Source organism: Ascaphus truei, chromosome 12 (assembly GCF_040206685.1).
Source record: "Ascaphus truei isolate aAscTru1 chromosome 12, aAscTru1.hap1, whole genome shotgun sequence".
NCBI classification, from domain to species: Eukaryota; Metazoa; Chordata; class Amphibia; order Anura; family Ascaphidae; genus Ascaphus; species Ascaphus truei.
The window spans coordinates 35,019,473-35,045,440 of record NC_134494.1 but is presented as its reverse complement, the minus strand read 5'-3'; the positions used below and the strand labels follow the sequence as shown (position 1 = coordinate 35,045,440).

Here is a 25,968-nt window from a genome sequence, read left to right as displayed (position 1 = left end):
TCCTTTTAGCCCGCAGGACCCATGAAATGTGAGATTTAGTCACCATTGTGGAATCCCTGAGGGGAGCTTTAACACTGAACTACACCAGTAAGTTTCACAGAAACTGGTGTTGTCCCAGTAGCTAAAAATGACGCAATTCAGCTGCGGAGAACTCCCGGTTCTAATGCTGTAAAAAAAATTACAGAGGCGGATTGCTGCAGTCATTTTGAGAATCTACTAAAAACCTCATGTAACATGTCTGCGCTTGTTACATCTTGTCCTTAGACTTGCCTACCCCCAAAGTCCAAGCAAAGCAATCATGTGCTGCCATATCACCAAGGAAAATACTTCATATTGTCCTGCTAACATAATATAGAACAGGAATGGCCAACTCCAGTCCTCAAGGGCCACCAACAGGTCAGGTTTTCAGGATTTCCCTGCTTCAGCACAGGTGACTCAAAGACTGAGCCTCTGAGCCACTCGTGATGAAGCAAGGACGGATTGTGCCACCTGTGCTGAAGCAGGGCTATCCTTAAAACCTGACCTTGGTGGCCCTTGATGACTGCAGTTGGCCACCCCCGATATAGAATAGCACTTTGATTTATTTATTTTTTTCCCCCCAGATGTTTGAGTTGGCAAAATGTATCTGTTACACTTGCGTATGATGCCATGTTATGAGTTATACTATACATGTTTAGACAGAACGTTGGTATGTATAGGTGTGACAGCGCTATAAATTACACCCAACCCATCATGTGCTTGCAGAAACAATGGTGTGGAAGTTAGGTGCCAATTTACAGCAGAAGGTAATGGATAAACAAAACCCATTGTTTACAATGTGCATTACACATTTAATTCTTGAAAGGATTTATAGAATTCGTTTCACCATGAAACGTTAATTTGTTCCAATAAATCTATTATATTTTCCTGATTGGTGGACAACCTAAGCCAGTAAGTGGCCCTAAAATACTATCTAGGATTACACGTACCCTTTTACTCGGGTCATGCTCCAAATTGTCATTTAAAAAGAATAATCTACAATATCAATAGGGAGATTTCCCAAGCAGAAGACCCTCTTCATTCTCCACACGGCTAACATCAAGTCTTGGGAAATAAAAATGGCCAGTGAGCCGTGTCCTTGCTAGGGATGCAATGAAGGAAGGTAACCGATTGGCTGTAGCGAGCTGTGCCTATTTCTATATGGGTGAATTTCTTGTAACCAGTTTTAGTGATAAGAAAGAATTGCTAATGCAATGGTACAAGTGAAATAAAGCCGAAGTATACTAACTACTGTACTTTAGCAGTATCACACAAAACAGACGGAAAGCTATTGGCGAAAAACTCCTTGGTATGGATAGTTGGAGCTGCACATTTCTGACTGACACCATATTTTTAGGACATGCTAGTATGACCAGTGTGTATCTGCTGTGCAGAGAACTGGTGCCACATGTCAGCCTAACGTGGTACAGCTTGTGTATGAAAGTTACAGTTGTCTGATTCACGGACTCTCTTAAGCTTGTTGCTAGTCAGCTTGCCAGACAGAATTCAGTAGCGAGAGGGACCAAGTCATGTTGCAACAAGAGTTCTGATTTAACTCTTGTGCTTCGTGCAGGATACCAGCACCTTTTCTGTGGCAGGTCCCTTCTTCGTCCTTACCTGTCTGCAGACAGATTAACCTGTTCATGGCCATAGGATCAATAACAGTGTTTCTTCCCATGATGGAAGTTTCACAACAAAGGAAATGTTTTTTTGTCTCTCTCTCTGTCTCTCTCTCTCTGATGTATTCGTAGGTTTTCTAAGGGAGAAGGAGTGGCTCAGCGAGTAAAGACACTGACTGGCACCGAGTTTGAAGCAGGGGAACCTGATTCAATTCCTGGTGTTGGCTCCTTGTGACCTTGGGCAAGTCGCTTTATCTCCCTGTGTTTTAGGCACCAAAAAACATAGATTATAAGCTCCATGGGGCAGGGACTGTGTCTGTGTCTCTGTAAAGGGCTACGTAAAACTAGCAGCGCTATACAAGAACAAACAATTATATTATCCTGATTAAACTAGATAGAGTACTGGATAAAAAAAACCCTGACATTACCAGGAACTTGTATTAGATTGATCTGCAGCTTGGTGCTTTTGTCCCTGTAGGTTTGTTGTACGTATCCCATGCATTGAAGTTGTTTGTTCCATATTTTCACACGACGAGAGCTCTAGGGGTGTTATACATATTCATGAACCTTTCAGTGAAGACGAAGGTTCTCGTTTCCTCTTTACCTTTCCCCCTCTGGCTTAATGACATGACTTCTTTTCCAGACCTGCTTTCCTTCTGTTCATTATTTAGACCATCCATTTGAAAGCTGTATTACTTGTTTTCCATTTTCTTTGTAGGATGTTGATGCTTAGTTCCTCTTAATGGGTACTTAAACTAGAATTATTTTAAAAGGGTATGTTTAGGTTATCAGGCATCAAGGGTGAGGAGGTTAATACTTTGACTGTTTATCAATTCATGTAATTTATGGCATTGTAGAAATCCAGCTTTACCCATTGATTTCTCTGTAGGGCAGTATTTATAATTCTGGGTGCAAAGCCAATACGACTGGAGCTCTTTTCCATTGAGCAGCTCTCCTGGCATCTCGGCAACAACCAATTGTAACTTCTGGAGTTGGGGGGAGGGGAGGGAAGAATTGCATCCTAAGATTTCCCAATTGGTAACTTGGTCATATAATGATCCAGTGGAAGCTCCCACAAACACTAGCAGTTTTCTAAGTGTTGTTGCCCAGTCAATATTCTGGAAAGCTCCATAACCTACTGATTGGATGTTAGAGCAAGAGATGTACAACTTATTTATATTCTACAAATCCTAGTTAGTCAGCGGGTTAGTGGGTGTCCCTTGGTGTCTCCATTTGACTGTTGGTGTACACAGTTACATTAGTATATTTCACGTGAGCAACCACATACGGCAAACACTAAAGCTACACTGTTCAATAAATGACCTATCTGAAAGGAATTCCTGGCTGTTATTTTCCATGATCTAACGATGTGGCTATTGTTGAATTAATGCTGTACATAGCTGGCTATTGCTTGACTAGATTTTTATCTTGTCGGTTCTCTCGCGGCTGTGCTCACTGATTCCTATTGACAGTTGCACACAGTTGGTTTGCTTTAAATGGCCGTTGGTAGGGCTTGGATTATTCACGTGTGGGAGATTTCTAATGACACAATAGCCCTCGATGACAGGTGTAAAGTACAGTTCGGGTTCTTCCATGTAATGGGGTAAATGAGTCGTTCGCATTAGAACAAGTTTAGACCTGACTTATTTATGGTATTTTTGTTTGGGGAATTTATTCACAGACTAATCTTAAGGCTAGACTTTTCTCTGTTCTAATCCCGGTCGTAAAGTCTGTTTTTATAAGGATGCCAGCCCTTTTAATTTCATGGAGCTGGGATTAAAGGAACTGGCCTGTCTAGTGGGCCCCAAAAATAGTCATTTATAATCATTTTCTTAATCCAGTTTTTTTTTTCTTGTTTCACTGTAAAATCCCCCAGTATTATAATTGTGTTTTTTTTTTTTTTTTTTTAAAGAAGGATCCAAATAGATTGATTGAGAAAAAAAATTCAGGAACACTCAAAATAACAGCCATTGTACATTTTTCTTCTATGTCAACCCTGAACACTACAATATTGCACTGGCTGCTGCATTTTATCTGTGCTATATGGGATCATTTATCAAAGACTTTGAAGGACAGCAAAACCACCAGATTTATCAAGGCAATCTGGGGACATGTGTTTGTACTGGTTTCCAGTCAGTAAAGAAAATTGTGATGAGTGCACGAAGGCACGAGTGTCTAAAAAGTGCACTATAACAAAACACTTAAACTTAAATAGTATACTGTGTATCTGAGTGGCTGCCAATCAGGGAATCTGACCACCCCATGTCAGTTGTGAAAGCTATAGTGAGAAACAGATCCTGTGCGGCAGCTAGTACTTTTAGGCCTCGTCCAGGCTGAGTGCTTGCTCACACGGTCACAACAATTAAAGCAAATGGTTGTGTCCAAGCTGCGTGTGCAGAGGCGCGATGCTTGGCGCAACAAATTTTTTTGTATTTGTTGCGTTTGCCCTGGTCGCGTGCACGGTTCAGACAATGAGGGCGAACCGCTCACGTGATGTCACAGGCACGCCCACCCCCCCCCCCCCCCACACACGTACCTTGCTGGCCAGGAATCGCCCAGCGCCTGATGTCACTGCGCTCCCACCCTGGACGAAGCCTTGTATACAATGTGACAATTCACTAGCAATGAATTGTGAATGTTGCTGTAGTAACCAAAAATGGAATAGAAACACCATTGAATAAATTGAAAACATACATATAATGTGTCTTAATAATACAACCATACAGAGTGTCCTTATTTGAAGTGTTCAGTTGCTCCAATGTTGTTGATTAAATCAATGTAGATCTCCATATAAAAAAAGATAAACATGCCAAACATAGTATAATACTGTATGTTAAGAACAATGATTAACCATTGGGTTAAATCCTCAATGCCTTCATATTTGTGTTGTGTCGAGGTGGTTGCATGACTAGTGCTGGGGCATTACTTGAGAACGGAAATGATTTGAACACAGGCCATGTGTCACATTCTCTATAGAACTTTTTTGGAAACCTTTGCTCATACAAAGTAACTCAGACCAGGGAGGCAAATAGATTACTGCCTTTCAAAGAAAGTCTCATTACAAGACATTGTTATTGGGTTACAATTCTGCAAATTAAATAACTGTCTTGTAAGGAGATTTTCTTAGAACAGAGCGGTAAATAGAAGAGGACTTGCCGTTCAGAGTAACGTATGGCAGAAGTGAGATCCTGGCCATCCATTAAAGCCAGCGCCTACACATCCGAAAACTACAAGTAAACATCATGAATAAAACTTGGTGCAGTAAGATCAACTATTACCTTTTAAAGTTATAAAGTATTTTTCAAAGCGTCAGGGGAGTTCGTCTCGAAGTCATAAAAAATAGAAAAACATATCATAGTGCAAAAATGTTTAAACAGTGAAAAAAGTGAAGTTTCTTCCAAAATGACTACTCACATTTTAAGTAGTCAATTTAGACAGTCATCCAACTTAAGGTGTGGATGCGCCCTATGTGTAAATAGCAGCCACCAATCACAACCTCCAAGGGAGAAAAAAGAGAGAGACCATATAGAATAGAGGTAATGCAATTATATTGTCAAAACATGATTCAAGGCTTACACGTCATACGGTCGATGTGGGCACTCATAGGTAGCTGTTGGTGGATAGCCCAGCGGCTCGTGATTCCTCTGGGTATCTGGTCACCTCTGCTCTCTCTGGAGACACTCGTATTCACACCGGAGCTTTCTTCCCTTCACTTCCGGTACGCCGAGGGACTCGCAGGCTCCCGCTGCGTCACTTCCGGTGCACCTAGGACTTCCGGATCGGATGGTAACAGTGAATTGCAAGTGCCTCCCTTCTCGTGGCTGTTGGACTGGAACACTCTACGCGTTTCGTCGCTCTCTCTGGCCACGAAACTAAACGCGTAGAGTGTTCCACGCACAAAGTTATAAAGTATGTCAGTATGATTTTGTTTTATATGTATTCAGATTGCATTTAAAACACTCCGGGTGTTTACACCGAGTAAGAATCCTCGATTTGAAACTGGATGTTTTGCGATGGTGTGTAACAATGCTGGTAATACAATAGCAAGAGACAGGGGGTGCCCAATGCTGCATCCAATTGACAAAACATATAAAGTAAAATACTTCAATAATAATAATTGGTTATTTAGTTAACCCTTTGGCCAAAGGCGTCATAAGCCTGCATACCAACGTCAAGGTATAACCAAAATTTTGGTTATACCTTGACGTTGGTATGCAGGCTTATGACGCCTTTGGCCAAAGGGTTAACTAAATAACCAATTATTATTATTGAAGTATTTTACTTTATATGTTTTGTCAATTGGATGCAGCATTGGGCACCCCCTGTCTCTTGTTATATACAATTGCCACGCTCAGTAGCTCTCTGGTTGACATAAATATATATTCACTTTGTGGTGGGTGGGGGAGTTTGAGCTTGCTGGGTATCTGTGTTAACCTATGGTAATACAATAGAGCTCTTTTGGCAAAAGGCCAGTCTGTTGAAGCTGACCGTTCATATGGCTCCAAGATCCTGCCGGAGCCATGTGAAAAGGATTCATTAGTAAATCAGAAGCCTTAGATAATTTCATCAAATTGGTCTAATTCTACTGGAATTAAGCAGCAAGGCAAATTAAAAGGGAAAAGGGGGATTATGAGAGGGCTGTTCTGTCTGCTTTCCTGACTCGGGATAAATCCGTGAAGTGGAATTGTTAGTGGAATGATTGCACGTTCTTCATTCCTTTTTTTTATTTTAATTTTTTTTGTCTTTTCCATCCTGGGGGAGTGTAAAACGGCATGCCTGGCACACAAAGGGTTTTTTTTTTTTTTTTTTTTAACTATTCCCTTTGAAACATATATTGCAAGGAGGAAAAACATACTTTCCCCATATTATGAAAGCTTTGTAGGGAGATGATTTTTACATAGTGTGTTACTATAGTGTACTCCAGGGGTAGCCAACTCCCATCCTCAAGGGCCACCAACAGGGCAGGTTTTCAGGATATCCCTGCTACAGCACAGGTGGTGCAGTCTTCAACTGAGCCACTGATTGAGCATCCTGTGCTGAAGCAGAGGGATCCTGAAAACCTGACCTGGAGTTGGCCATCCCTGCTTTACAAAGCTTTCGGATCATCACCCGTTTATTCCTAAGGTATAATTCTCTGTAGTCCTGAAGAAGAGCATGTACACTAAAAGATATCACCCCTAAGATGAATCGATACTTCTTCAGGACCAATACAGGACAATTGCCATGGTACATGAGCAAGGAATCTGAGATCAAAGACTTGTCCTTCTTTATCTGTAAAACATTCTCCGTTTCTGAAAATAAAAATATATTGTTCATGAGATGGTGAGTCATGTCGGAAGGATGGTCTACTCGTGGCCCGAAACATGTCAGCAGCAATCGCATGGGACTAATGCATTATGTTAATAGCATTCAAAGGTTATTTTGTCATTTAACATGCCTCCATGGCATTCCTGTCTATTATGGGTATACCTGTGTGTCTGGTGATGAAAGCATTGTGATACAACAGGAGTGGCCAACTCCAGTCCTCAAGGGCCACCAACAGCTCAGGTTTTAAGGCTATCACTGCTTCAGCACAGGTGGCACCGTCGAAGAAAGCACAGGTGGCTCGGTCTTCGACTTTGCCACTTGTCCTGAAGCAGGGATATCCTTAAAACCTGACCTGTTGGTAGCCCTTGAGGACTGAAGTTGGCCCCCTCTGCAATACAATGTAATTCAAAAAAAGTTTGATCAAAGTTTAGAGGTTTTTATTTATTTTTTCCAGGAAAGAAAGGAAAAAGAAGACCAGCTTTTAAAGGAGCAAAAGGAGAAGGAGACTCAAGAATTAGAGAAGGCTACAATACAAGAGAAGGGCAAAGAGAAGTACTATGAATGGCTAAGGAGAAAGAAAGAGGAGGTCCAGCAGAAGAAGAGAAGAGAGAAGGTAGAGTCAAAAACACATTTGGAGCCAGGAATATTTAGTCTGTTTCATTGCCAAGCGGGTAGAATAATGTGATTATTCTTAATACTTTGCATTGGATTGCATGTTCTTACATGCACAAATTAAAATCCCACTGCAATAATGTATCCAGTACCTTTAATCCTCCTTGCATTCCTTCAAAGCCTATTACAAGCCCTTCTGGAAGGGTAGAGAGAGGATAGTCATGTTTTCTTTGCATACATTTTATGGAACCATTGTAAAATGTCAAATGACAAGTCTCCCCTGAGGTGTAAAGCCTTAGGAGATAGGAGACAGACATGTACAGTATGTGCTGTTTGCAGAGTAGTGGGGAGTACAAACCTTGGCAGCAGAGGGTAATGCATCCACTTGCACACACGTAAGGGTTTTTAACTAGCATTTGCACATTTGTTTCTAAGATGAACAAATGAAACCTCTCTACAAGCATTTGTTTTCATACAGACCTAATGCGTTTCATTTCAGGAAGAAGCGGAGAAATGTTTGGCAGAGCAAAAAGAGAAGCAGGAGAAAGCCAATAAAATGTTTGAAGAGTGGCTAGAAAATGCCAAAGGCAAAGCGCGTCCAACCTCACACAGCTATGGTTCTGTTAATGGCAAACTAACAGGTTTGTAGCCCAAAGCGAGCGTTCATCATTAAATACTTTGCTGCGGATACGGGTTCAACTATTCTACCAAATGTAGATAAACTCTAGTTGTGATTAATTCTACTTCATCTGGATCATCAAACCTACCCACTCGCCTAACCTCCTCTAATCCAACATCTTACACTGTAATAATGAGGTGTAGGAGAGGCCTGTGCTGTACTGTATACCAGAATTTATAAGCCTCAAAGCACTCTGTTCATTCTTTTTGCGCGTCATTCACAATACAGATCAAAAGCAGCCAGCTCCTTAGGGGACAAGAAGGATCTCTCTTTTTTTGGTTTTCTAGATTTCCGTTTGGAGAGCTCGCATTGTGCAGATCTCCTGTTTTCTAGATTTCCGTTTGGAGAGCTCGCATTGTGCAGATCTCCTGTTTTCTAGGTTTCCGTTTGGAGAGCTCGCATTGTGCAGATCTCCTGTTTTCTAGATTTCCGTTTGGAGAGCTCGCATTGTGCAGATCTCCTGTTTTCTAGGTTTCCGTTTGGAGAGCTCGCATTGTGCAGATCTTCTGTTTTCTAGATTTCCGTTTGGAGAGCTCGCATTGTGCAGATCTCCTGTTTTCTAGATTTCCGTTTGGAGAGCTCGCATTGTGCAGATCTCCTGTTTTCTAGGTTTCCGTTTGGAGAGCTCGCATTGTGCAGATCTCCTGTTTTCTAGGTTTCCGTTTGGAGAGCTCGCATTGTGCAGATCTTCTGTTTTCTAGATTTCCGTTTGGAGAGCTCGCATTGTGCAGATCTCCTGTTTTCTAGATTTCCGTTTGGAGAGCTCGCATTGTGCAGATCTTCTGTTTTCTAGATTTTCGTTTGGAGAGCTCGCATTGTGCAGATCTCCTGTTTTCTAGGTTTCCGTTTGGAGAGCTCGCATTGTAAAGATCTTCTGTTTTCTAGATTTCCGTTTGGAGAGCTCGCATTGTGCAGATCTTCTGTTTTCTAGATTTGCGTTCGGAGAGCTCACTTTTGCTGATCTCCATTTTCTAGATTTCCCTTTTGGAGAGATCGCATTGTGCAGATCTCCTCCTGTTTTTTACATTTTGATGTAACTTTTTTACATTCTATTCCTGCGTTGTTCCCTGTTGCAGTCTAAACATATCAAGTTTGTATGTGTGGATTTTTTTGTTGTTGCCAGAACATAGCTTCCTCTTGGCGAAATAAACGAATTGGGACTCAATGCGTGCAGGATTTGTAAGGGGGAGTGCAGATGGCATTAAAGAGCGTAAAGATATTTCGAAGCGTTGGGGGAAAAAAAAAAAGCTTGGGTGTTTTAAACATTTTTAAGCTAGAAAGAAGTGCTGTTTAAAAATGCATGGTAAATACCTATTCTGTATTGCACTAAGCAAAAATCACTGGTAAGCGCGATGCATACTTCCCGTGCCTTTGTTGGGAGTTCAGAACTTGCTGACAGTTTCCATCGCTGTCTGAGAACACACCCCCCGTATGCAGCACAACATAGTCCAGGGCTTGTGTTAAGGTCTGTTGAGCTATTTTATTTATTTATTTATAAAATATTTTTACCAGGAAGTAATACATTGAGAGTTACCTCTCATTTTCAAGTATGTCCTGGGCACAGAGTAAAACAAATAATACATGGTTACAAGTACAGTTACATAAATGAGCAGGGTATACATTATATACAAGACATTGAGTGCACAGTTAAAGAAAATATATATTATGAGCGTATGAAACAGTTACAGACCAGGTTAAAATGTGAGACAGCCTTAGATTTGAAAGAACTTAAACTGGTGGTGGTCTCTGGTAGGTTGTTCCAGTTTTGGGGTGCACGGTAGGAGGAGGAACGTCCGGATACTTTGTTGAGCCTTGGGACCATGAACAGTCTTTTGGAGTCTGATCTCAGATGATAAGTGCTGCAAGTGGTAGGGGTGAGGAGCTTGTTCAGGTAGCTGGGTAGCTTGCCCATGAAGAATTTAAAGGCAAGACAGGAAAGGTGAACTTTGCGCCTAGACTCTAGTGTTGACCAATCTAGTTCTTTGAGCATTTCGCAGTGATGTGTGTTGTAGTTGCATTGGAGAACAAAACGACAAATTGAATTGTAGAGGGTGTCAAGTTTGCTAAGGTGGGTTTGAGGTGCCGAGCCATATACTATGTCTCCATAGTCAATAATTGGCATTAGCATCTGCTGTGTGATACGCTTTCTGACCAGGAGACTTAGGGAGGATTTGTTCCTGTAAAGTACCCCAAGTTTGGCATAGGTCTTGGTTGTCAGGTTATCAATGTGCATCCCGAATGTTAAGTGGGAGTCAAACCATAAGCCCAGGTATTTAAAACTAGTGACAGGTGTTAGGGTGGTGTTAGCGTTGGTTCTAATCAGGAGCTCAGTCACTGGGAGCTTTACAAATTTAGTCTTGATCCCAAATACCATTGTTACAGTCTTGTCAGTGTTTAAAAACAGTTTGTTTTGGGAAATCCAATTTTCGAGTCTCAAAAAGTCAGACTGAAGTATGTGTTGAAGGTCAGAGAGGCTATGGCTGTGTGCATATAGGATTGTGTCATCTGCATACATGTGTATAGAGGCTTCCTTACAAGCTGTGGGAAGATCATTAATGAACACTGAGAAGAGTAGGGGGCCCAGAACAGAGCCTTGTGGGACACCACAGGTGATATCCAGGGGGTTGGAGTTAGAGCCTGACATGGACACATGTTGGGATCTTCCTGATAGGTAGGACTGAAACCAGCTTAAAGCATGCTTCCCTATTCCAGAGCTCTGGAGTTTGTTAAGCAGGATAGCATGACCAACTGTGTCAAAAGCCTTTGCAAAATCTAGGAATAGTGCACCAGTGAGTTGTCCCCGTTCCATTCCACACTGGATTTCATTGCAAACTTTTAGCAGGGTAGTTACGGTGCAGTGTTTGGGGCGAAATCCAGATTGGAATTGGCTAGGGAAATTTGTCTTGGTATAGAAATCGATTAATTGGGAGTGGACACATTTTTCCATGACTTTGGATAGAATTGGGAGAAGTGAGATTGGCCTGTAGTTTGAGACAGTGTTTTAATCCCCACTTTTGAAGATTGGGACAACTCTGGCAGTTTTCCAGGTCTTAGGGATATGGCCTGCAGACAGGATAGAGTTGACTATGGACACAATTGGTTTGGCAATGGCTGGGGCACCAAGTCGTAGGAACCTAGATTGTAGTAAATCGGGTCCACATTGGCTGCTTAGTTTTAGTTTGAGGAGCGCTTGTATAATCTCCTCTTCAGCTACTGGGCCAAATTGAAAATTGTGGGCAGTGTTGGGAGGGGGTGGGACTATAGGGGTACTCCCAGGATGAGATTCAGGTTTGTGGTTTGGGCTGTGTTTCGCTAATAAGTTAGTGGCACACCCCACAAAGTAATCATTGAATGCATTTGCAATTTCAGTGGAGTTTGTCAGAGTAATATCCCCCTTAGTGATATTACTTGGTTGTTGATGGTTAGGAGGCTGGAATATATTGTTGATAACCTTCCAGAAGTTAGCTGGGTTTGATGTATTCTGGTGGAGATTGTCAGAGTAATATTGTGCTTTTGCATGCCTTGTTTGCCTTGTGCACATGTTCCGCATGCATCTGTAGTGATTGAGATCCTTGGTAGTGCCAGTTACTTTGTAGCTTTTCCACAAGGCATCCCTGAACTGGTAGAGTGCTATAAGGTCAGGTGTAACCCATGGAAGGTGGGCCCCCCGTACCCTTATTTTGCGTAGTGGAGCATGGGTATCGCAGAGTTTTAAGAACTCAGATTGGAAATAGTCGAGCGCAGAATCAGGGTCGGGAATAAAATCGATTCTGTGGCATGGGCAGTTGGTAAGATCATCCAGAAACTGTTGTGGGTTAAAGTTTTTAAATGTTCTAGTGAGGAGAACTTTAGGGCTTGAATGGGGCGGTTTAATTTTCCTTACACAGTACACTATTGCATGGTCACTGAAAATATCATAAAGGATGCCAGAGGATTGGATTCTGCTGGGGTTTGAGGAGAGAATCCAGTCTAGCAAGGAATGGTTATGCGATTTCAGGTTTATCCGTGTGGGTTGGGAAATGAGTTGCGATAGGTTAAGTGACTTGAGTTGTATCTGGATTTTGTGGTTTTTAGGGTCAAGCCAATTGAAGTTGAAGTCCCCAAGAACTAGCAGCTCACTCTTCTCATTCAGAGAGGAAATGGAGCCAAGAAACTGGGTGATATCAGTCAGGGATTGTAGAGGGGCTTTAGGGGGCGGTAGATGCCAGCAAGCAAGATGGGCTTAGAAAAGGGGAGGCAGATTTTGCCAACTAGAATTTCAAAAGAGGGTTGGCTTGTTGGGCAATTTAACAGTGTAAATTGTAATGTGTCTGCAATATAAAATAACACCCCTCCTCCTCTCTTTGACCTATCTCTCCTAAAAATGGAGTATCCCTGAATGGCGATATTTGCATCAGGGGTTTTAGGGGATAGCCATGTTTCTGTAAGAATGATGGCTTTGGGTTTATGCATAAGGCACCATGCCCTTAGTTCGTCCAGTTTGGGCAGCAGGCTCTGGATATTTATATGGGCGACAGATAGGCCTTTTTGGAATTTAAAGGTGGAATTCTCAGGGGCATGGGACAGAGCTGAAATGGGAGGACCTGGGTTAGGTTCAATATCACCTGCTAAAGAGAGTAACAGTATGAGTAGGAATTTGGGTAGTTGTTTGGACGTTGTAAATTTGTGGTATTTGCCATTAGAGTGAGCAGTGGTTGGTGTGCTGCTTTTTAGAGTTCTCCACCAACATTCAGTAGATAGTGCAAGGCTTTTGAGTAGTCCAGGGTGTATGGTGATGTTGGGTGTGGGCCAGGATGGAGGAGTTTGTAGTGTATAGAGAGAGTAACATCTCCATGAGGCCAGGAGAAAGAAAAATGTTAAGATACAGAGCAGGTTCATTTTGCCAGAGGTAGGCAGTGCTGCACGGAGCTGTTGTGAGCAGAGTGAGTGTGAGCAGACTAAACAGCAGGTGTGTGCCTGTTCCTTGTCAAATGTTTAGCTGTATTGCAATGCTAGAGTCAGTTCAGGGTTTCAGTGTTTTGTGCGGTCAGTTTTGGGAGAGGCTGCAGAGAAAGAAGTTGTAAAGGGGTGGGGGGTTAAAATATGCAGGTTAGCAAGGATGGGATCATAGTGTGATCTGAGTAGCTTACCGTTTGTTGTTGTGAGTCAAAAAGTTTGCAGAAAAATGCAGTCACCTCTAGTCAAACTATAGTCTAACTGTATTTATCACTTAAAAAGCTCACTTTAAATGCCTCACTGTCTAATGCCAATTGCAGTTCCTGCAAATTGCAGGAGAGGTGTTTGTTTTATACAGCTAAAACAGTCACATGTCCCTCCCCAATCAATCAGCTTGTTCCAGTTGGTCAATTAACAGCACAGAGTTAAGAGGGGGAAAAAAAACACCTTTTGATATTCAAACATACCAAAATATTCACTGCTTAAGGCCACTGAGTAAATCTTTTAAACAGGACTTGCACATCAAGGGACATACCAAAATATTCACTGCTTAAGGCCACTGAGGGGGCAGTGTCCTCATGGATGAAACAGATTTGCCATTGTAAGGTTCACACATTCCTGCTGTCAACCAGTGTCTAGGTTTGTGTACGTAAGAACATAGTCTGTGATAGGGCAGTTGCAGATGCTTAGTATTTTCTAGGACCATGAAAGTTGGACTCTGGTTACAGCATGTATATTGTGACGCTATGATCCGCAGGGGAATATCTCCTCCACTATTCAGTTGGACACAAGCAGAGACCGGTGCCTCACACAACATGACAGTAGTCAAAAGACAGAGCAAATTAATTCACAATCTGATAGCTACTGTATATACTGAAAGCAAAGCGTCGTAGGAACAGTAAAGTACTTCTTAGATCATATGGAGCAGGTGCCCCTACCTATTGTAAGGGGTAATGTGAAATATTTGACATTTGTTTCACCCATTCTACTGGGCTCCTGAATATGGAACACCTCCTTCCCCTCCGCCTCACCCCCCCCCCCCCCCCCAAAAAAAAAACCCCTGACACAAATAGACTTAATCCATGAACCCAAAGTGGGAATTCTATGTAGTCTGAACTGTTTGTAAGAACTAGTTTTGATGTCCGAAATCTCCCTCCCCCTTCAATTCTATGGGTGTTTTCGGACAAGAATGGTCACTTTTGTGTATTTGGAATTACCCCTGACATGACATTTTATGTTTCTGCTTAATCAATAAATGCACATTTTAAAATAGTGGGAGGGGGAGCTGCTCCTATAAGCGTTTGTAACAATTGCTTCATTAGTTCACGCTGAAAAGGATGTGCTCTCAGCTCTGTTTTAGTAGTTTTACTTGTAGGGTCTCTGCTTCTCCCCCCTCACATCCTTCACCCGCACATAGGTTTCAATGTGTACCACACCTTCTGCGGTTTCCTCTCTCACAAGCCGTGCATTCTTGTTTGTTTTTTTAGGATACTATGACGGAAGCTCCTATCCTGCCCCAGGCTTTTATAATCCCATCCCATGGAAACCAATTCATGTGCCACAGCCGCCAAAGGAAGCAGCCAACAATCTGTCTGCTAAGAAGAAAAAGAGAGCCGCTTCCAGCCAGCCTTACAAACCTAATTTGGGGTCACTCTATAAGCCTAAGGACAATCTCCGCGTAGGAGGAGGGATGTTAAAAAGATAAGCTTGATGGAAAGGATGCTTTTTGTTTTCTTTCCATCAGTTTAACAGCTAGTTGGTATTGGCCATGTACATAGTTTACCAAGACACCAATGCAATGTTAGAACAACCCGCAACACACTCTGAAGTATTCAGCCCCTCCCCTTGAGTCTCCCCGGGGGTTTATCCGTAGCACTGGCAGAATACACATTTTTATTTTAATGAGAAATAGAAAAATACCACACTTCAATTATCAGAGTCAAAATAGAGCAATCGTAAGAAATGCACAATCTTGGGCAGAGTAATGGTGTTAAACAGCCGCCGTAAGGACCTCCCGCATGCAGGCATGTCTTACAGGGGTAAAATCTGTTATTTGTCCTGTGCCCCCCAAAATAATAATCTTCTATGTCTGAGGTGGCACAACCCTTTCACTGCTGGAGAAGCCGGCAGTCCCTTTTGCTGCAATGTGTTGCAGGACCGCTAGTAGAGAGAAGGTTGATAAGTTTTGTGATATTTGAGGCCGGCAGGAAAGTAAGTAAATGTGTTACTCCATACTCCATGGTCCTCGTAGTGCTAAATTCAATCAGATAGGGTGGGAAAAGCCTACCAGTTATTCCAGGCCAGTTGACGGTTTCACACACACTACCATTGCACTGGTGAATATTTCTCTTGAGTTTGTTGTTTTTAGGTATCCAATTTATTTCTTAAACACAACTGGGAGGTGGCCAGTCGGCTTGGCCGGCAAATGGCAATAACTGACCTGCCGTTGACTGCTATTTTGCTCCGTGGAAATATCTGAAGCCTCAAATAATATGTTCGCAACCAGGCCGTTTTTCTGTTGTTTTAATGCTCTGCAAGCTGGGAGTTCTGTAAGCGAGCGCACCTTAATGTATCGGTTACAGGTTTTGTAAGAGAGCACACCTTAATGCAGGAGTGCGCAAACTGGGTGGCGCAACTTTTTCTGGGGTGGGAGCGCGCAAGGCCTCTATATGTCTCATACCTTCTCTCCAGTGGCTTCTGGCAACACATCACCATGACAACGCAGAGTCATGACGCTGTGGGGTCAAATAGCACCACAACGTCACGTGACGTCAAATGACGCCCCCAATGCCAGAGAAAAGGTAAGGCAAAAATATTTGCGTACCCCTGCTTTAGGGACCTCCCTGTTTTCCGAGACACAGGGAAAGGTACCGCCGGGGTACTTCCTGGTATTTAAATCCCTGCAAATATTGAAAATTAGAAAGCATTGCGGCTTTCTGTTGGCTCGTGTAATGCAAGCGATTTGAACCACCATTTTGTTTTCCCAGAGGGCACAGCAGCACTTTTCCAGTGATGTATCTCGAGAACCAGGGAAGGGTCCCTGATACTGAAAATAGCAGGGGGTACTGCTCCTTTAAGATAACTGTAGAGAAGCCTTGGATCTGACATTGGGATTTATTGAGTCCAGACCCAGAAAACCTTTTCCTTTCTATTATTCCTCATATTGTTTCTCCGGTTTCTTGCAATCCGTAATTTATTTCATATTAAGTTGTGTGCTAATTGACTTTTGTATGTGAATTTGTAGTTATTTTTTCTTACTTTAAACCACAAGCTAGATTAAATAAAATATATAAACTGTTTTTAAATGTGATGTACATTGAGTACTTTTTAATAAATAAAAATAAGATAACTGTCTGTTCAATAACATAGAAATTCAGACAATTTGTATTTGTTGATCTCTTTGTGGATCTTTTACCGCACAATTGGGTCTCGCATAGGCAGCAAACAATGTAAACCTATTCAATGCAACTGGCTTCCTTAGAGACTCAACGCTTTCCTAAATAACCCACTTATTTGCTTTCATGTGTATTTCTATTTTCTTGCGGTGTATGTAATATTATTAATAATATCGTCGTCGTTGTTTATTTGTGAAGCACCAACATATTCCGGAACGCTGTACAATGGGGTACAGAGTTATGTACAGTATATGACAAAAACATAGTTACATACAGGTGAGGACAATGCACAAACTGATGCAAAGAGATAATGAGGGCCCTGCTCGAGAGATCTTACAATATTATCTGCTCATTCCTTTTTCTTCACCCTTTTTTAAAGTAAGCCTGTTGCTATCACTTTCCAAACAAAATGTTACAAAATCTGAATTGACAACCTGCCTGTATATATAAGAATGTACACCTCTTATCGCAGCAAAAGTTAGGCAATGCGAAGGCCCTGCGGTGTTGCAACGTTATGCCATATATATATATTCATGTTAATAACCTTGTGTGAGAGGCATGGGGCACATCCTTAATAACCCAGCAACTGTCTAATAATCAATGTGATGGAATAGAAGACTATACGTATTATTGTTCTCCTGGTATGCCGGGTGGACAACTCCAATCCTCCAGGGGGGCCACCAACAGTTCAAGTTTTCAGGATTATCCCCGCTTCCGCACAGGGTGCGCAGTCTTTGAGCTACTGATTGCATCACCTGTGCAGAAGCAGGAATATCCTATAAACCTGAGCTATTGGTGGCCCTGGAGGAGGGGAGTTATCCACCCCTTTGTATGAAAATAGTGTGTGTGTGTGTGTGTGTGTGTGTGTCTGCCTTATCGCACGGATCTTACAATCCATGTGCAGTTGTACAGTATAATTACAGGTACGTGCATTGGTTGAAGCATGAGAGCAGAAATATTTTGGATGCCCAAGGCATCAGACTGCAGTAGCTGGAATAGTTTGCATTAAATTATAGATGCATCTATAAATGTGCCCTTAACTCGTTGCAATTTCCTGCCCCAAACACAAAAATAAAGCTTTTTTTTTTTTAATACCGTATATTAATCTTGGTAATAAAGTGCAGACAAGGGTGTGTGACTTGTTTTATGATGAACTTTTTATTTGCCAGATTTTTATTTTGCTTCTCAACAATTCAGTAACGACACGCACAGACTGTCGTTGTGTAACTTTCCTAGTTGGCCAGACTCCTAAGGGGGTGTGGGGGGGGGGGGGGGGGGACGACTTCAAAAACGTGTTTTCAACTAAAGATCATTCCCTTTGTGTTTAGTAATCCTTTCTAAATGAATATGCTGTCACTTAAACAAATGTCACGGCTATAAACCTCATATCGTATAACCTCAGTAATTCCAAAAGCCTGCTAGCCCTGGAAGAGCACGGAGGCAGGGTCATTGGTTGTGGAAATCTTCGCATGCAATGGAACGCTTTTAATTTGTCAGTGTGACGGATGCATTTTTATTACAGATCAAGTAAGTAGTCGCGGTCATTGATAGCACATATATACAGTGTCCAAGATGGCTCCAATCTTTAGTTCATGTTTGGTCACTGACAACCTTCCCTGTAGGCAAGATCTACATTTTAACTCTTCTTTTCCCACTTCCCGGCATTGCAATGTCACACAGACGACTAGATTGCCTATACAAATTAAAAAGTTACTTTATTCAGGCACCAAAGGCCAACATCGCTAACGTTATAAGAACTTTTTTGAGCAGTAATCACATCCTTCTTGGGGTTTCTGAAGAATTATTTCTCTATTTAGGTAAAAGCCTCACATGTGTACTCAGAAACATGGTCAACCCAAGGAAAAAGGGAAATAGAACAAAAAACAATCTAAGTGCAGACAGTTTTATAACTGGTGTATAAAATCTATGGTGAATCTTGGCTCATATGTGTTGCCTACTTACAAGATGTAAGTCAAAAACAAGCGATTTGACACAATGGTCTCGGCAAGGACGGTTTCTCAACCAGGGATGTGGGGACTCCAAATCTCAGCTCAGCAGCAATGTGTATGTAAAAGAAAAGATAACCATAGTGCAGACCAGTACTATAAAAAACTCGACTTTATAGGGTTAAAAATGAACACTTACACGCATGAAATACTTGTTTTTATTGTATCACATTCAATGTGATCAAGGAGAGAAAGCTGTTAACTTCAGGCTCACCCACCACCTCCGGTGTGGACTCTGCGTGGGACACCGCTCTCTGGGACTCCCCCCCTCGTGGGCTCCCTCTGGGGTGTGTTGTTCCCGTCCGATTCGTTGGTACTGCAGGACGCTGTTTGGGTCTCTGCCTGGAGCTCCCTCTCGAGTGGACTGTCCTGTCCGGCAGGCTCCGATACGTCACTTCCGGTTGGTCGCGATACGTCACTTCCGGTCGTGGGTCTGCAAGCTCTGCTACAGATTCCTCTCAGGGCGGCTACCACTCTACGCGTTTCGCCAATAGGGTGCGTGGCTTCCTCAGGGGGGGAGTCCCAGAGAGCGGTGTCCCACGCAGAGTCCACACCGGAGGTGGTGGGTGAGCCTGAAGTTAACAGCTTTGATCACATTGAATGTGATACACGCATGAAATACTTGTTTTTATTGTAAGTGTTCATTTTTAACCCTATAAAGTCGAGTTTTTTTATAGTACTGGTCTGCACTATGGTTATCTTTTCTTTTACATACACATTGCTGCTGAGCTGAGATTTGGAGTCCCCACATCCCTGGTTGAGAAACCCTCCTTGCTGAGACCATTGTGTCAAATCGCTTGTTTTTGTCTTACATCTTGTAAGTAGGCAACACATATGAGCCAAGATTCACCATAGATTTTATACACCAGTTATAAAACTGTCTGCACTTAGATTGTTTTTTGTTCTATTTCCCTTTATGCTCCCCCTGGATTGCAACTGGAGAAGTGACGATTTGTGAGACTAGTGGAACCAGTCCCTACCAGCTGGGTTTGAGCAGGGGGTTTGAACTTATCATTGTTTGCACGTTGTTTTATCACGTCACTATTGTTTATTAATCAATTGATTATAATTACTAATCACTGTATAACACAAGTGTACACTAATAGAGTTAGCGCCGTCTTTTTCACCTTCACTTAGCAACCCAAGGACAAAGACATAGATAGATATAATCTCTAAAGATGTCTGCACATCCCTCTGTGACAGGCTGAGCGGCCTGTCACTCACCCAGAGACAGCGAATAAGACTGCACATGTTTCCCCCCCTCTGTGTTAGACTGGGCGGCTTCTCGCTCACCCAAGAAACACTGGGGGAGGGGATTTTAATGGCAGTGGTTTGGTTAGAGGGAATGTGGTAGGTGTTAATGTCCGAATTAATGTAATCTATATATGGCTTGGGTAGGTTTCCGTGCAAAGGTTGCTAAGCAACAATCTAAGTCAATGAGACTGCACATCCCTCCCCCTTTATATTTGATATATACAAAGATACACAGTGAAAGGTGTTAATATCCTAATTTATTTAATACTTATGTGAAATGCCTGTCACTCACCCAGGGACAGCCAATGAGACCATCCCTTCACCTCTGAGCGGCCTGTCACTCACCCAGGGACAACCAGTGAGACTGCACATCCCTCCCTCTCTGTGATAGGCTGAGCGGTCTGTCACTCACCAAGGGACAACCAGTAAGGCTGCACATCCCTCCCCCTCTAAATGGAATGGAGAGCCGTATGCACACGGGGCAGGAGGGAGTGCAAAGAGAGACAGCAAGGTGAGTAGAAGGAGGAAACAGAGATACAGCAAGGAGAGGAGGAGATGAGTAGGAGAGGAGGGAGTGTAGTGTGCACAGAGAGGAGCAGACAGCAAGGCAGGGAGTGCAAAGAGGAGCAGGGCATGGTAGAGGAGACAGTTAGATGGAGAAAGGGGACAAGAGACAGCAAGGCCTTACAGGGAGGTGTGAAAACAAAGAGTAATGTTTCATTAATACCCTTTCAGATCTCCCAGATCGGCATGTGTTACACTGGGCACAGCCAGTATATATTTAATACATGCTGGTTTTGTTATAGCGGCGCAGGGAAACGGAAGCATACAATGTTGCAAAGTGCCAGTGACGAGGGCTGTCACGGACCAATGGCAGGAATTCCATTCATACATATTATGCTACGTGAATATATCTCCAAAATACGAAACTACATTTCCAAATAATTCTGTAACCCAAATGAAAAGTGGCAGAGACACATTGATGTGAAATCATTGCGAGGACACCGCCAGTGTTTTAGAACCGGAATGACATATTGGAACAATGAAATAGCGACAGCACCACATTCTTCTTTCAGATGTGGACCCGAGGCGTTTGTTGAGTTGTCCAGTTATGAATCATATCTTTCACTGTGAGACATGTTAACATTACTTTAAAAGCGGTTACATGACTAAACGCATTCACTTTTTTTCTGCAACTTTAGATTTAGATTATAACTTTTAAAGCTGCAGTACAAACAATATCCTAACTGTTTTTTTTTTTTTTTAAATAAATCAGTTCTGTACTGAGAAAATACTTAAAGCATTTTTTAAAAAGCATTATTTTGTTTCTATAGCAACCATTTACAAAGTCACATCCCTTTCCTCTTCTGAAACAGGCTCTGGCACACACCTTTTTGAGCAATGCCCTCTCTCTGGCAGTGCACCAATTGTATCTAGAGACTGCCTGGTCACATGATCTTCCCCATAGAACTTTGCGTCTTTGGACCTCTTCTGCTGCACTGATAGCCATTTAGTGAACCCCCTGAGCCGAATCTTCGCCGATCGATCACAGGAGAACGGATCGATCGGCAACTTGGCTAATTACTTATCATTGTATGGATTGTATTGATGCAAATATTAAAGGGGGGAAAATGTAAAAAAAAAAAAAAAAATCAGTTCTGTACTATGAGAAAATATTTCTTCTGCTGCACTGACAGCCATTTAGTTAAACCCCGAGCCAAATCTTTGCCGATCGATCACAGCAGAACAGATCGACCAGCAACGTAGCTAATTACTTGTCAGTGTGTGGATTGTATTGATGCGCATATTGAATGGAAAAAAAACCAGCTGCTTGAACTGCTGCTTTAAAGACGGATACATGTTGTCCTGAAAAACACTTTCTATCTATTTATTCACATAGAGATTGGAGCATGTAGTCTTAAATGATATGCTGTTTTTCAACAAGGATTTGCTTTGAAGTTAGTTCACGGAGTAGAACTCCTCAAGGCTATTCAAGAGCCTTCTGTTGGGAGTTTTGATGGAGCGTACAGGTATTAACAATGGTATGCAAACTGAATTCAGATTTTTATGCTGTTGCAATTAAGCCATGAATCAAGCCGGTGCTTGCAGCCGCCTGTAGATTAATGCGCATATTAAACTCAGGGTAATAGAATAGTGTAAATGCTCGGGGGCTACACGTCAACCTGCCAAGCGGGATATCTGTTGGAGCTGTGTAATAACAATTGAATCAAGCTGCTGTCTCTGGTGTTGAGAGTTAAATTAAGGCTAGGCTTGTTTTATTGGGCATTTCTGAACCAGTTCCTATTGTGATTGCAGAGGTTGGGGGTGTTGACTCTTTCTGCAACATAACATTCAGTCCTTCCACCTCCCTACTTCCCTCTCCCTCCCCCCCCCCCCCCCTGTTGTGATACCTCTGCTTTGGGCAAAATTAATGTTGTTGACCCAAATTATAGTGCCTTGCTGGGATGGGACAATCAGGGGTGGCGTGATGTTGCTTTGGCAGTGAAGAAGGTAACAGGCCTGAACAATAAGAGCTGCTCCACAGATTGTATTTGATTTTTGGAACTGATGTTTCCTCTACCAGGGTCCGGTTTTGGTGTATTTGTGCTATTCTTCAATCACAAAATACCCAGGTTTCTGGAACGGGTATTGTAGGAAGTAAGGGAGCGCAATTCAGAATGATGAGTATATGAAAAAATAAAAATATATCATGAGGCAATAAAGTTTATACAGTGGGGGTGTTTTCTGTGATGAAGTGACCTTTAGAATGGGAACTCACATTTTCCCAATGAAAAAAACGCATCTCCAAAACTGTGGCAACAGGTAGTGTGAGGGAATCCTATTTGGTTGTCTCCTTAATGGATGATGTCACTCAATATGGTGTGGATATGGCCACGTGGGGCCTCTGCTGTCACTCAAGTGCAGTACCAAAGGTGAAGGGGAAAACCGCATACCAACTACTGGCATGCCTGTGAATACCAGGGTTTACTGCCAGCCCATTGGGTAGAATAGTAGCCAGGGGATACCCCGCTACATTTATATACACTTTTGTTAGCACTTTTTTGCACAATTGTTGTCTCTTTTAATATATATGTTTATTCTGTGTTTATCACGATGTTCACTAAACTAATGTAGCGATGCCTGGCTTGGCTACTAATCTGCCTGACATGTAAATCCTGGTATCAGTGCAGGCAGTGTTAGGCCCAATCCAGGGTTTTCCCCAACAGTAAGCAACTCCCTTTAGTGGCAAGGAGGGGCGGGGACGGGCTAAGGCCTGTGTACTGCCCAATAAGGGGCTCAGACCTTAGACCTTGGACCCTCCCCTAGGTACTTAAGGGGCTGCATACCCAAATTGTTTCAGTGTGTCTCTCCCATGAGAGAGATTGTTCCCACAGAAGAGGTGGGCAGGGCTCTGTCACCTTATATCCCCCCCTTAGGGGAGTGGGAGTGAGGAGCATACCTCCTACTCTAATAGGGAGTGGGGGAAGAGCTAGGACTGTCCTCTGGGGCCCGTGACTGGGAGTTCAGTCCAGGGACCATCCTTAGGCTTGTTCTATAGTAGGTGTGGGCGCGCACCTATGCAAATGCGCTGACTGGGTGGGTGACTTGACTGGGTGGGTGACTTGGGTGTGTGACTGGGTGGGTGACTGGCTGAGTGAGTGGGTGGGTGGGTGACTGAGTGACTTTGACTGGGTGGGTGACTGGGTGGACGACTGAGTGACTTGACTGAGTGACTGGGTGACTTGGACGAGTGAGTAGGTGAGTGACTGTTGGGTGCTTTCCCGCCTGCCCCCGATACCCCCGCGGCTACAGCTCGGGGCAGGATGTAGGCTCGGGGGCGCGGTCTCAGGAGGTGGGCAGCTGGGGGGGTCATAGGAGGCAGGCTCGGGGGGCACGGGAAGTGGGTGGCTGGGGGGGGCGAGACTATGGAGGAAGCAGGGTTGGCACGCGTGGGTGTCGGGGTAGCTGGGTAGGTGAGCACTGGCCCGCCATGGCGCTTCCCCTACGTCCCACATTGGGAGCGGGGGGGGGGGGGGACCACAGGCCGGACACCCTGCTTTCTGGGGTCACCGCCAATTTTTAAACTTTTTTTTTAATAAAATGGGCTCAGCCGCGCAGGGGGCCCGGGGGCGTCCGGGCCCTCTGACTCACGGGGCCCGGGGCACCAGCACTGACTGTCTCCCCCTGTTGGCGGCCCTGATCAGCCTGTCTTGTTTCCCCAACATCATCAGCGGGATCTCAGACCTTCTGTGAGCCAACAGGTGCTTAGCACCAATACACACCTGGTAGCAGGGGAATCTCCCAGAAGGTGGGGGAAACACCGCTACACTAAGATATTATCACATTGCACAGTCACTGTCATCACCTCCTTCTAGGATCGCCTTTTTCTTCCTTTATCACTGCACTTTCTGGAAGGGATAAAAAGAAAGTACTTCAGGCATTACCCCAAAACCTACACACAACACTCTACCAGGGACTGCAAAGCAGTGTGCTTCAGGACACAGAGATGGAGGTGCACGGGTGTGTCGTGATTAAACACCTGTTTAATAACTCGCTGAATCTGGGTCCAAAGACCTAACAGCAAAAAAAAAAAAACCCCAGACAAAACGTATTCACAAAGCTCCTTTTTTTAGCTGACATAAGGAGGGAAGGCAGCACCCAAGAGAACAATCGGTACAGAAAGGGTTAATATTTACAGAGTCACAAGAGGATGACAGGTGTCAGGTGAGTTAATACAAGGTGAGAAAGGGAAAGCAAGCTTGCCAGGCAAGTTGTCTGCATGTATATCTGTCACACGTTAGTTCTATGCGAGCAGCCTGGGGACATGATGAGAGTTTTTTTTTAAGCAGTATAGTTCAGGGTAAAAATGTAAGTAAACAGGGGAGACGACATTAGTGCATTGCTGTCTGCTATATACATCCTAATCTAGGTGAGTATACACTGCTGAGCTGCATGGCGTGTTTCTATAAAACTCCTGCTATCAGGGATTTACAAGTGAGGGTGACTGTATTCTGTAATGTAAATAGAAGTGATAAAAAAAGAATTCACAAGCAAAATATCATTGTTCTAGTGCAGGCCTGCACAACACGTGGCCCGCGGGACCCCCAGGAGCCAGCTCTGTCCCTCCCCCACGAGCCAGGGCAGCAGCGCGCTCTAGCATTGATGCACTTCCATGCCTGCTGCTTGCTAGAGCGCGTGCATGAAGTCCTGCCTGCTCTGCCGCCTCCTCCGCAGCAAACCGAGGTAGGGGGGGGGGGGTCATTGGAGGTGCGGGGAAAGGTCATTGGAGGTGCAGCGGGGGGGGGGGGTCATTGGAGGTGTAGGGGAGGGTCATTGGAGGTGCAGGGGGGGGTGATTGGAGGTGCAGGGGAGGGTCATTGGAGGTGCAGAGGGGGTCATTGGAGGTGCAGGGGGGTCATTGGGGGTGCAGGGGGGTCATTGGAGGTGCAAGGGGGGTGATTGGAGGTGCAGGGGAGGGTCATTGGAGGTGCAGGGGGGGTGATTGGAGGTGCAGGGGGGGGTGATTGGAGGTGCAAGGGGGGTGATTGGAGGTGCAAGGGGGGTGATTGGAGGTTCAGGGGAGGGTGATTGGAGGTGCAGGAGAGGGTCATTGGAGGTGCAGGGGGGTCATTGGAGGTGCAGGGGAGAGAGATGTGTGATGCAGGGGGGGAAAGTGATGTGAGGTGCAGGGGGGGGGGAGAGTGATGTGAGGTGCAGGGGGGAGAGTGATGTGAGGTGCAGGGGGGAGAGGGATGTGAGGTGCAGGGGGGAGAGGGATGTTTGTGGTGTGCAGGGGGTTATTATGTGTTTGACGTGGAGGGGGAGTATTATGTGTGTGGGTGAGGGGGAGAGATGGGGGTATGAGAGATAGATGGGGAGTATCGCAGAGGTTGATAGTGAGGGGTTCTGGGGGAGATATGAGGATGATGATGAAGGGTGCTGGTGGAGATATGAGGATGATGATGAGGGGTGCTGGGGGAGATATATGAGGATGATGATGATGATGATGAGAGGTGCTGGAGGAGAGATGATGATGTTGATGATGATTTTAACCGTGCGGCCCAAATTCTTTTTCCTTGGAGCAGTTCGGCCCTTCTCACTTTACGAGTTGTGCAGGCCTGTTCTACTGGATACTTTGTGTG

General features: G+C 43.8%; 1 protein-coding gene across 3 annotated transcripts in view; it reads left to right on the top strand.

The window, feature by feature from the left end:
* The window catches only part of CCDC34 (coiled-coil domain containing 34), a 23,836-nt gene extending 6,158 nt beyond the window's left edge, over positions 1 to 17,678 (top strand). For 2 of the 3 annotated variants that reach the window (XM_075567295.1, XM_075567294.1), the window contains exons 5-7: positions 7,399 to 7,557; positions 8,056 to 8,197; positions 14,658 to 17,677. In XM_075567295.1, the coding sequence (XP_075423410.1) occupies positions 7,399 to 7,557; positions 8,056 to 8,197; positions 14,658 to 14,875 (519 nt within the window). In that variant the 3' untranslated portion in view covers positions 14,876 to 17,677. Of the gene's footprint in view, positions 1 to 7,398; positions 7,558 to 8,055; positions 8,198 to 14,657 lie in introns of all 3 variants that reach the window. The other variant, XM_075567293.1, reaches the window with a different exon arrangement.
* Positions 17,679 to 25,968: the final 8,290 nt, after the last annotated feature.